At 47.8% G+C, this 11,266-nt stretch overlaps 1 protein-coding gene across 2 annotated transcripts; it reads left to right on the top strand.

Annotated features, from left to right (window-relative positions):
* Window positions 1–2,193: 2,193 nt before the first annotated feature.
* Window positions 2,194–9,284, top strand: P2RX4 (purinergic receptor P2X 4). Of its 2 annotated transcripts, XM_084217110.1 has the most exons (12): window positions 2,194–2,348; window positions 2,873–3,020; window positions 4,429–4,500; window positions 4,595–4,667; window positions 5,140–5,236; window positions 5,394–5,474; window positions 5,562–5,703; window positions 6,039–6,175; window positions 7,515–7,608; window positions 7,707–7,772; window positions 7,863–7,958; window positions 8,664–9,284. In XM_084217110.1, exons 1-12 carry the CDS (start codon window positions 2,218–2,220, stop codon window positions 8,694–8,696), a joined length of 1,170 nt encoding a protein of 389 aa, XP_084073236.1. In that variant the 5' UTR covers window positions 2,194–2,217; the 3' UTR covers window positions 8,697–9,284. The 2 variants fall into 2 exon arrangements, with proteins under 2 accessions (XP_084073236.1, XP_084073235.1); XM_084217109.1 differs by lacking the exon at window positions 8,664–9,284 and having other exon boundaries at window positions 7,863–8,640.
* Window positions 9,285–11,266: the final 1,982 nt, after the last annotated feature.

Below are 11,266 nucleotides of genomic sequence, written 5' to 3'. Positions count from 1 at the left end.
GGGTTCGTGCCCGCGGGAGTGCGTCGGTGTTGAAACAACTCGTGAGGTGTCAATTCAGCTTCGCTGGGGTGGGTGATGGCAACACACAAAAACAATCCTCCTCCAGACCTGCTGATCCATCATCATTATCCCTATTGTGCTGTGTCAAGTGCAGAACCCAATGGTGAGGATCCCTGCTGAAAATTCTCTTGTTGGTTGGATGAAGCAGCAAATGCTGTTTTCTTTGATTTATGTTGGGAATTGTTGCAGAGCCACCCTGTGAAATTTTGTGCTGCTGGCAAGCTGCTGCACCAGCCAGTCCAATGAGAACAATGAAAATGAAGAATCTGAGCTGATGTGTACTGGTGAGTCCCATGAGAACCATCAGAATGAAGAATATGAGCTGGGGCTAACCCTTAGACAAGGAGCCTCTTCCCCAGACTGCCAAAAGTGGTGCTGCTTTGGCAAATACCAACCAATTCACAAGCACCATGAGCAGCTCTTGCTGAAGGAAAAAAGGGCAGCACATCACAACCTGAACTGGTTTCAGCACCTGGTGCTGTCTGATTGCACCCTGAAGAAAGCCAAGTCACCTCAAAGCGTGACCCTGAAGGGAGGAAGCCCAAAAGATGTATCACCTAAAAAATGTGCTGAGCATTCTTCTGCCCCAGCCTTGTCAGCTTTCTGCAGCCCTGGATGGCAAGGCTCTAGAAAGAGACCACTGAGTTTCATAACTCACCATTGATGGCCTCATGGTCCAGCCAGATCAAACACACTCATTTTAGACCATTCCAGTGACACAAAGCATTTTCTGAAAAGCCCAGTGGGTTCTCTTTGAATTGCTCTTTTTAGCTTGAACCAAGGAATTACAATGAAAAGTACTTTTACCATTTTTGTGTAATATTTTCAGGCATTTCTTTCACACTTATTGGAATTAGAATGTGGGGCTTTGCTCTGAGCTTCAAGCAGTCCTTGCCTCCTCTACCTCCTTCCCTGAACTTGTGTGAGTAGCTTTGTGCTATAATATGTAAGGCCAGAGTACATCCAAGAAGCAGCAAATTCAGAGTAAATTAATCTGTGCTCCAGCACCTTTTCTGTTCTCTATTTTTGTTCTATTTAGACATGTTCTATTTTTGTAGAAACAAGGTGAGAAGGATTGTAACAGGTGTGTTCTGCACTCCTTTCAACAAAGCTTTGTTCTTCCTGAGCTAACCCAGCAGTTTCCCATTTCCATTTCCCACATACATTTTAAGATATATTGCTGGCAGATTATGCCACTTGTATTTATATCTCCAATTGAAAAATGCATTAATTGTGTTAATATTCATATGGCAGCAACTTATATATCTAGAGTGGGAAAACACTACTGTGGGCATTTATACGTTTCTATTCTAGCATATGAATCAATTCTCCTTTTGAAACTTACACTGAATATTCACTCATATTTCTATCATTTCCCCATTTCTTTTGGTCCTTTCTGTTTTGGCTGGTTTTATAAAAAAATTAAGCATTTTACTAATATATAGCTGAACTAAAGGGTCTTAGTAGTTTTGTATTGCCTAAAATTCCCACTGCTACATTGTCAGTTCACTTCATCTCTTCCTGATGTTTTACCGGCTCTTTTGAGTGTTATAGTGATGTTTCTACAATAAGGACTGTGTTGGGTATCCCAGAACAAGGTACAGGGTACATGAACTTTGCTTTTATAGCAAAGATTAATTCTGCAAGAGGATAAACAAAGAATTTGGTCACTGTGGATGGAAAGGGGACAGTCTTCAATATGCTCTGCTTTCTTTTGCAGGCAGTTGCTTGGTCCTTGCACTGATTTAAGCTGTGCCAGGGTAGGTTTAGGTTGGACATTAGGAAGAATTTATTCCCAGAAAGAGTGATTAAATATTGCAACGTGCTGCCCAGGGAGGTGTTGAAGTCACCGAGCCTGGAAGTGTTTAAGTAAAGACTGGCGTGGCGCTCGGTGGCAACGTGGTGTTCCGTCACAGGTTGGCCTCGATGATCTCAGAGGTGTTTTCCAACCTAATGGGTTCTGTGATTCTGTGGAAACAGCCGTGAAAAGTCCGCGGCTGCCGGTGCCGCTGTCTCCGCTGGCCTCGGGCAGTTTGCTCCGGGCCCCGGGGCTGCGGGAGCGCCCGGCGGGCGGCTCGGGGCGCTGTGGGGCTGCGGCAGCTGCGGCCCGGCCCGGGACGGCTCCGTCCCGGCCGCCTTCCCGTCCCGGCCGCCGCCATGGCGCCCTGCGGGGCTTTCCACAGCTTCCTCTTCGAGTACGACACCCCGCGCATCGTGCTGATCCGGAGCCGCAAAGTGGGGCTCATCAACCGCGCCGTGCAGCTCGGCATCCTCGCCTATGTGATCGGGTGAGCCGGCGGAGGGGCGCGGGGCTCCGGGCCGGCCGCGCTGAGGGGCAGCGGGCGGCTCCACGCTGGGAGCTCCGGGGCTGAGGGCGGGAGCCGCCCCTCCCTCAGGGCCCTCAGGGGCCGCGGGACCGATCCTGTGAGGGCAGCGCGGGCTGCGGGGAGCCCGGAGCTCACCCAGCGGGCTTAACTGGGATTGCGGACAGAATCACTGAATATTCTGAGTTGGAAAGTCCCCACAAGGATCCGGTCCAACTTTTAAGCAAATGGCCCAAGGGCCCCTCAGGGGTGGGACCATCTCAGGAGGTGATTGTCAAAAGCAAATTAGACCCTGCAAATCAGTCTGGAAGTAAAAAATATCATCCCAAAAATCCGACAGGAGATTGCCAATCTTGTGACCCTTTTGTAAGGAAAAGCTGTGAAACTGTCTGGAATGGCCCTTTCAGGTAATATGGAAAAAGGAGAAATTCCAACCTGAACTTGTTTAAGGTGTTTATTTATTGTTTCTTGCAATCCTTCTCTTTCAGGTGGGTTTTTCTGTGGGAAAAGGGTTACCAGGAAACAGACTCTGTGGTCAGTTCTGTAACCACGAAGGTCAAGGGTGTAACACTGACAAACACATCCACCTTGGGGGCCAGGATCTGGGATGTAGCTGACTATGTCATCCCTCCTCAGGTATTAATCACTTTCATATGCAGAAAGAAGGTTTTCTAATAAGCAGCTACTGCTTTGCAAAAGTCCATTGAGAGCTGGAGCAGCTTTGGCTCCAGTCTGGCCATAATATGAAAGAATGAAGCAACTTTGCTTTGTTGCAGATCATTCTGAGCACCTGCCCTGGGGCAGCTTATTCCAAGAAAAGTGTGTCTGTGTGTGTGCTTGTGTACAATGGTAGAATGGTTTGGGTTTGGAAGCAACCAAGATAATCTTGTTCCACACTTCTGCTGAGGGCAAGGCCACTACCCAAGCCCTGCCCAACCTGGCCTTGAACACTTCCAGGGATCCAGGGGTAGCCACAGCTTCTCTGGGCAACCTGTGCCAGGGCCTCTCTACCCTCAGAGTGAAGAATTCCTAATATCTAATCCAAATCTCTTTTAGTTTAAAAAGTGTTCCCCTTTACCCTACCACTAAATGCCTGTGTAAAAAGCTCCCCTCCCTCCTTTGGGCACTCAAATGGGCTCTAAGTTCTTCTTGAGCCTTTCCTTCTCCGAGGGTGCACTGAGCCCACTGTCCATGGTGCCCACAAAGACTTGCAACAGCACGGGGCCTGCCAGAGGAGAACTGGAGAACTTTGCAGGCGTCAGGAAGAAGCTACAACAATAACTACCCGTCATCTTTCTTATTCCTTTCTAAAACAAACAATCCCAAGTTAAGTTGTTGGCAGAAGCCACAGGAACAGCCTGCAAGTCACCAGATGCAGAACTGAACAGGAAGCATTGCTGTAGTTACTGATTGCCTGTATCTGTGGGAATCTGTGCTACGTGGGCCATATGTGGTGGCCTTTGGGCTGGGCAGGCCCAGCCAAGCTGCTGGTCATGCATGACATGTGGTGCAGAAAAAAAGACAGATTTAGCCAGATTTTGGCTGAGTGGTCATATTTGCATATCAGTGGAGAGGAAGCAGATGACAGATGTGGAGTAATACAGATCTGAAAGCAGTGAAAGTAAAGTAATGAAAATAGTGCTCCCTGAAGGAACAGGACTGGGCAAATTCCTGACTGATAGATTGCGAAAAGAAAGAGTGGGAGTTCGCTCGGACTTTCAGCTGGAGCTCTATATCTGCACCTGCCTTACAACTCCCCTGAGGAACTGTGTGAGCTGTGTTTTCATAATGGGAATGAGGAACTTTGGGCCGAGTGGGAGGACAGAAGGAGCTGCCAGTCCCACAGTCCTTCCTGTGGCTAAACACAGCAGCACCAGGCGATACACGTAGGAATCTGCTCCTTTAGGGCTGCACCAGCAGTGTCCAGGGCAAGTCCCCTCTGCTGGGCCACCTGGGCTCTGTCAACAAAGATGTTTGGTGCAGTGCCTTGGATGCTCTTAGCAGACTGTCACTCCTAAGTTTCCTTCTTGTTTTGCCTGCTCAGGGTGAGAACACTGTGTTTGTCATGACCAATGTGATCCTCACACTGAACCAGAGCCAAGGCCGCTGCCCGGAGGTAGGTGCAGAATCTGCTTTAATCCTGCCTTGTGTGGGTGGGAGTGCAGGGGAGAGGGTTCTCAGAGTTTTATGTAACTATTGTTCCTCTCCAGCTCCCAGACGATCAAACAAAGTGCGAGGTGAAGAACAACTGTGTTCCAGGATATGTCAGCACCCACAGCAGTGGTAAGAAACCTGCTGCAAAAGCTCCTTTCAGTCTGGGTTGTGGTGCCTCTGTGCTGTGCCTTCCCTGCTGTGAAGGAAGCAGCATTTCACTTCAGTCTTCTTGTTCTCTTTCTCTCACATGTAAGAGAACTGAAGCAGAAGCTGGGATTTTTCTTCTGGTGGACTTAAACCAGATGAACTTAGACTTTGTTGAGTGGATGTTGGGTAGATGTGGGCTTTGGTGAGTTAGCAAACAGTGTGAAGCTTTTTCATGGCCTTCAGTTCCTGAAGCAGTATTTCACATGTATGAAGATTTGACTCAGGAAAAGCGCCTGATGCTTCTTTCTCTGAAATTATACTTGCAATGGAAGATAATGTGGGTTTTGGTACTGGCACTTCACCTCTGGGAAAATGGCTTTCACCATATGGAGTGTCACAGGCCAAATACTGCCTGGTTTTGCTCAGTAGTACCTCCATGCACATGTCTTTCCAGGCATCCAGACTGGGGAGTGTGTTCCATACAACAACAGCATTAAGACCTGTGAAGTCTTTGCGTGGTGCCCTGTGGAGGATGACAATCACATACCCAAGTGAGTGCTCTGTCTTCCTAATCCACAGTGCCTCTCCTGAGAGCAGGCTCGTGGTACACAGCTGATGCTTCTCCCACTGACATGCTCTTGAAAAGCTGAAGAGATGAGCACCAAGGACTCTGCAGAGTCCTGTTTATGTTTCCCTTTTGTTTTGTAGGCCAGCATTCCTGCGAGAAGCTGAGAACTTCACCCTTCTGGTGAAGAACAACATTTGGTACCGCAAGTTCAACTTCAGCAAGTAAATAGTGAGAGGGTTATCACACTGTCTGGTCTCTTGGGCAGTAAAGGGGATGCAGCAACTCTTTTCTTTTCTGTTCTCCTGTAGGCGAAACATCCTCCCCACTATCAACTCCACCTACCTCAAGAACTGCATCTATGATGCCCAGACTGATCCCTTCTGCCCTATCTTCCGTTTAGGGAAAATAGTTGAAGCTGCAGGGCAGGACTTCCAGGAAATGGCTGTGGAGGTATTTGGCAGACTCTTCTCTTGAGCTTCAGCTGTTTTTGGAAAAGGAATGGTAGGGGGTTGTCTCCTCTGCCTCGGGGCATGAGCCACAGAACACAGATGAGCTGCAGGATGGAGAGTGCTCTGGACAGAGGGACTGGAGTGAATTCTACTTAACAAATAATTGGCCTTGCTTTGTTTGGCCGGGGTTATGTGCAAGGTTCTGTAGCAGCAGAAAATTGTTGGACTGAGCCTGGGATTAGAGCCAGTAAATAAGGTCCTGATCAGCAGAGAGCCTAGTGCTGGGCTGGCTGTGCACTTTGGACTGCCCATCACCTCCTCTCCTCCACTTGGCAGGGTGGAGTCATGGCACTGCAGATCAACTGGGACTGCAACCTGGACAGAGCCGCTTCCCACTGTGTGCCAAAATATTCCTTCCGGCGCCTCGACAACAAGGACTCTGCCCACACCGTTTCACCCGGCTACAACTTCAGGTAATGTGGCTGTGGAGGGCACCTGGTGCCTCAGCTCCATCTGCCACTGGCACTTGTGGTAGTTTGGGGCTTTCAGTGGTGCTTGCAGAGCAACAGAAGAAAACCTGGAGTTTTTTTTAATGTTGTAAGACAGAGCAGGTGGGATCTTCACTGTGTGCAAACCACAGCAGAGGGGGGAGGTCAGTGAAGCTCCACTGATTGCGTCAGAGTGCCTGAGTCATATTTCTATCAGCATTTTGGTGGCTCTTTGATCAATGGGGTGGCAACGGGACAACTGACTGTCTCAGGGTGTGCTGATAGGGCAGAATTTGAGGGGACTGAGATGGGGTTGGGAGACTGAAGCATGTCCTTTATTCTGCTTGGGGGAAAAACTAACCTGTAAAAGTGTCTGTCAGTTGAAGACCATATCTGCACCAGGAATATCCTGGCATACACCACCACATACACATTCTGGCCAGTACAGCTAAGTCCAGCACTTCCAGTAAAACACCAGCACAGAGCTGGCAGCTGGTTGCATCCAGACTCAGACTGTAATATTAAACACAGATTAGCCACCTTGCCAAGGTCCTTGCAAGATTCCTGCTTGTGAGGAAACACAGCTTAGGGCTGTTATTTCTAGAATCACAAAATCTCGCTTAGGACAGAGGATCTTTGGGTGGAACTTGGATGAATTTGTTGAGGAGCTCTGCAGAGCACAAATGTGTGTTTGGGAGGTGCCAGGCCGGCAGGTATCGGGGTGTCTGGACCGTCTGGAGGATATCACAGCTGGATCTGAAACGCTCTTGCTAATTTCAGACTCTGGTACAGCCCCTTACCATTCCTTTCTTTTCTCTTCCACACTCTCCTCTGCTTCCTCCTGGCTTAGTCAACCACGTGGCGGAGTAAGTCTGATCTCACTTATTTGTTCTCATCCCTTTTCCCTGTCGTTTGCCGGCTGTCACTCAGAGCGGAACACGGAGCAGCCTTTGTGTGCCGGGCCGAACCGCGCGGGCGCTCCCGGCCCTGCCCTCTCGTGGCTGCCTGGTCCCCTGCAGCCCATGCCTGCCTCTCGTGTAGCTGACTTTGTTCCTGTTAATCCCCTGCTAAAGCTACCTTCTCCCCTTCCTATGCCTTGCAAGTTTCCTCATTTTATGGTGCTCACTGTTGTCTTACATTCACCTGCTTTGGGTTTTCCTCCTGTATGAGCTTGCCAGCATGAAATCTCCATCACTCAGGGTTTGTGTGTGAAAGTAACAATGTTCAGCCCATCCTCTTGGGATGGGGAACACACCTGGATGTTGCATGATCACATAAGCAACCTCAAAATTTCCAGTTAAGCTCTGACCTATCTTTTCTGCAGGTTTGCAAAATACTACAAGAATAGTGATGGCAGTGAATCACGGACACTTGTCAAAGCTTATGGCATCCGCTTTGATATCATAGTGTTTGGAAAGGTAGGGTGACAGTTCCTGGAGGTCTTGTAATGAACTGAGAACTTTCAGAACTTTCAGAGATGGTGAAAAGCATGCTCAGACTTGTAACTGTCTTCTAGGCAGGAAAATTTGATGTAATTCCTACCATGATTAACATCGGCTCTGGCTTAGCACTGTTTGGTGTGGTAAGTGACACTGTCTGCACTTGGACTCAATTCTGGATTAGTGCCTCCATTCTGAGGATCCCTGTCTTAAACTCTTTCAATCTCCACTAGGCAACAGTGCTGTGTGACATTGTTGTTCTGTATTGCATGAAGAAGAGATACTACTATCGGGAGAAGAAGTACAAATATGTGGAGGATTATGAACTGGTAAGCATTAATGAAGGCAGGGTAAAGGCAGAATTGCTTCCTCCTCTGACTCCACAGAGATTCTGAAACAGGATGTAGAAAGTCCACATCAAATGGGATTTTGGAACCGCAGTTCTAAGGAAAGTTTGTCTTCGTCAGAGAAGCTAATTTTTACCTCAAAGCTGCTGCAGGGAAGAGCACTAGAAACAAATATTGTCATGTTTCCTGGGTAACCAGTCTTGGAGAGGAAAATATGTGTTCAAGAACTTGTCATGCTCCTACTGCACCTCCTTTTTGGGTTGCAGTCATTGGCTTTTGCCCTCTAAGAACTGTGGGGAACAGCCCTGTCCCCATCAAATCCTTCCTTCTTGGCTTTCAGGGTTCCTGCAGTTGTGAGAAAAATCATTTAATGGGTTGGTATTTTCTGAGACCAGTGTGCTGACAGCCACAGTTACAGCTCCCTCCAGGGATTAAATGATCTGTTTGGTCAGTAGGATTTAGTTGGTTGCTTGACTGGTGCTGAGGACAGAGCTCGGCCCTACGGCCCTGTGCTTGGTGGGAAATGTGGCTGCAGAGGGCAGACTTCTCAATCAAAACACCTCATGCCACTGGAAGAGTAAAGTCTGAGTAATAGGAAGTAGCTTACCTGGGCAAAGGATTTTATGTGATTGGAAGGGGAAGAAAGAAGAGCTTCTGGCAGAGGACTGTAATCTCTGATCCTTGCAGGGAGTTGGTGAGACATATGGAACAGACTCCTGAGCTCCTGGTGCTGCAGGACCAATTGCTGCTCTAAACTGCTGCTGGGAACATTTCTTGACCCTGCGATGAGACCACCCCCTTTTCTGGGAGGAAGTGGGGAACCAAACTGAGAAAGGGACAATCTTCACTACTCTTTACTACTTGGGAGCCAGGGAGAAGAACTGGGTCTGCTCCTTGTCTGCTGTCTTTCCAGGTTATTTGCACTAAACACAGAGGAAAAATTGTACTTTATGCCAGACCTCTACACTGGCTGAGGCTGGAACAGAGACCGCTCTGGCATCATCATTTTGCCAGTCCTTCTGTCCCTGAGCTTACTGATAGCAGAGGGCACAGGACAACAGGCACAGATTTTTCCTTAGATTGAACATGGCCACTGCCAGGAGGTGCCTAACCTTGGGACAGCAGCTCCTTGCTGTTGTCACTCTTCTTTCCCTGAAGGATTGTGAACATAAGCTGAGCCGGTACCTGCTATTTCACTGGGGTCTTCAAGCTCCAGTGGCCACAGACCAAGATAAAACAGAGTCTGGCTTCATTGTGCTATGATAAATGGCTTACTGGTTATAGAACTCTCCTTCTGTTTTGTCTAATTTTTATGCTATTACTTTAAAACTTACTTTAATAAAATACTATCTTCCTTCAGGCCTCTTGAAGTTCTGCAAGCTGGGTTTTGATGGTTCATTTCTCCCCACATACCAAGTGTTAGTTGAAGGCGATCAAAGCCAGGGCTCTGTGGGTTTTGCCTCTTCATTCTCTCAGCAGAAGTGTTGCTGCAACTACAGCTGCTCTGCCTTGATTCTCCTGACACCTTGTCCGTGTCTGTTGCCTTAAACCCTCTCCAAGGGAGAAGACTTGTAAATCAGAGGCCAAGATCTTAGGGTCTTTATCTGAGTGCTGGTACCAACTGCTTGGAAGGACAGATCTCTTATTCCCTGGCACACCTCCCGTGCTTTTAGCCCCCACACCAACCCTGTGTCTGGGCTGCTGTATTTAATGCAGTTTACACAATTTGATTGAAGTAGATTTGTTGGCTTTTATATTCACATGGCTTTGAGCACCTCTAGTGATCACATTGACTCACAAAGTCCAGGTCTTCCTTTCTCTGAACCTTTTCTGGTGTTACTGAGCCCTAGGATCTATTCCATATCCCCAGCATCCTGGCTGCCTTTCTCCAGCAGCACAGGAGGTAAACCACAACTTTATCATTTTGTTTTATTCCTCATGTGCCTGCTGCTGTTGAGCACTGAGTTGTGTCCCAGCTCAAAGAGTGCCCTTCCAAGGGCACTTCGGTCTGTGCATGTGAATGCTCACTTTGGATTATACAGTGCTCGAGCTGCTGTGCTCCCATCCTAGCCCAAGGTCCCCAGTAATGGTAGAGCACCAGACTTCACTAACATAGGATAGTGCTTTCAGATTCCTCTTCCAACAAACTCTCACAACTTGATAAAGACCACTCAAACAGAATAATGGTTCCACTTGATCAACTAACTCTAGGTTTGGTTGCATGTCATTTATTTCAACTTGTACAGTGAAGCTTGAACACCTGTGTGGAAAAACACTTAGTTGTTGGTTTATTCTTTCTTCTTAGGTAATATAATTTAAAAGTGGTAAATACACAGTATTTAAACTTGATACACCTGATAAAGTTAAATGCATAATAAAGGGGTAGGAGTGAAACACAAGCCTTGGTCATTAAACAAACAGTATAAAAATCAGGAATAGTTCAGGACCTTAGAAAAGAAACAGATCAACTGCTTGATAGGTAAGAGGGGACCACCATGGAAAACTACTCAGATAAGAGGCCTGGTTTCCCCTTAGCGCTTTTCTGTGTGCTTTCAGAGCCAAAAAGGCTTAGTACCCAGCAATAAGCCCACAGTCAGCACCGGGCTTGCTTGGAATGAAGGGAGTTGGGGAAATCAAGCTATCACCCAGTTCCAAGGCACAAGCAAAATGTTCACTTCACTATAAGGAGAAAGCCAGCATTACTACTAAGGAACAGCAGCTGGGGAACTGAGCAGGTTTATATACACAGTACAGCTTCTCTAACAGGTCATGCATTTAGAGAGATCTCCCTCACACGGCCACGCTTTACGCTTTCAACAGAGCTGACCAACCAGAAAAATCCACATTGCGTTTCTTTCCGAAATGTGCATTCGGCTGCAGCCCCAGCAGAGCCTGCACTGAGGGACACTCAGTTTGGAGAGCACCTTGGGGAAGTGCTGAGTTTAGATCCTTTAGAACCAAGCCCATGCAGGCAGTCAGACACTGATCAGTTGGAGTATCTGAGGCCCAGAGACTGGCTGGGCATCGGGGAGCTGGTACAGCTGTTGAGAAGCTGCATTAAACCTGGCAGACCTGTTGGGTCAATGTAAACTGTCTCACCTGACAAATCACAACCAGGGATGGGCAGCACAGAGATCTCTACAACACACCTCTAGCAAACACACCACACACACTACTATGCACTACCTACAAAGAATTGGATCCCCTAGCTTTTTACATTTTTTTTGGCAGATAAGTCCATTTGCAGGGTTAGAGAACCAGGCTGCCCACTCACACACATTTCTACAATG

Source organism: Fringilla coelebs (assembly GCF_963513975.1).
Source record: "Fringilla coelebs genome assembly, chromosome: 17".
Classification (NCBI taxonomy): Eukaryota; Metazoa; Chordata; class Aves; order Passeriformes; family Fringillidae; genus Fringilla; species Fringilla coelebs.
This window is presented reverse-complemented; position numbering and strand designations above follow the sequence as displayed.